This window comes from Aptenodytes forsteri, unplaced genomic scaffold (genome assembly GCF_000699145.1).
Source record: "Aptenodytes forsteri isolate BGI_AS27 unplaced genomic scaffold, ASM69914v1 Scaffold84, whole genome shotgun sequence".
Lineage (NCBI taxonomy): Eukaryota > Metazoa > Chordata > Aves > Sphenisciformes > Spheniscidae > Aptenodytes > Aptenodytes forsteri.
Genome location: NW_008795492.1, coordinates 1,684,151 through 1,684,671, shown reverse-complemented (window position 1 = coordinate 1,684,671; position 521 = coordinate 1,684,151). Strand labels below are relative to the sequence as shown.

Below are 521 nucleotides of genomic sequence, written 5' to 3'. Positions count from 1 at the left end.
CACAGCCATATATACATATCTATACACGTGCATATATATATGCATAAGAGCGCAGGGCATCTTGCATTTAATTATTTGATGAAGAAAAAAGGTGATTTCCGGCACCAGCTTAGAGGAAATGTGACAGCACAACAATTAAAGTTTCTGAGCTATTTCACGTATACAAATCCAAGATCCAAGTGCATTAAAACAAAGCAAGTCAAAATATACAAGTGGCATAATTAAGCTGAGGTTTTGGAGTTGGCTGAACAACAAAGGGAACATGACAACTATCAAACATCTGAAGTCTCAGAGCAGTGGCACCTCAGTGGAGATGTTTTGGGTATGAAGTTAATAAGCTTTACGTTTGTCTTGCTCTATTTGCAGTTTGTTGCTGGGTTTGGAGCAGTCTTTTTCTTTGAAGAGACATTGGAGATATAGGCTAAGTGAAGGGACCTGGGCTCTGAAAATAATTGGGTTTTTTTTTTAGTTTGGTCATTCATGGGAATGAGGGCTGCCTTGAAACTTTTTTTTTTTTTTAG

At 37.6% G+C, this 521-nt stretch overlaps 1 protein-coding gene across 1 annotated transcript in view; it reads left to right on the top strand.

Annotated features, from left to right (window-relative positions):
- Positions 1-262: 262 nt before the first annotated feature.
- Positions 263-521, top strand: part of XYLT1 (xylosyltransferase 1) — a 101,340-nt gene continuing 101,081 nt past the window's right edge. The window contains exon 1 of the mRNA XM_009281691.1: positions 263-322. Coding sequence (XP_009279966.1) covers positions 263-322 — 60 coding nt within the window. The remainder of the gene's footprint in view (positions 323-521) is intronic.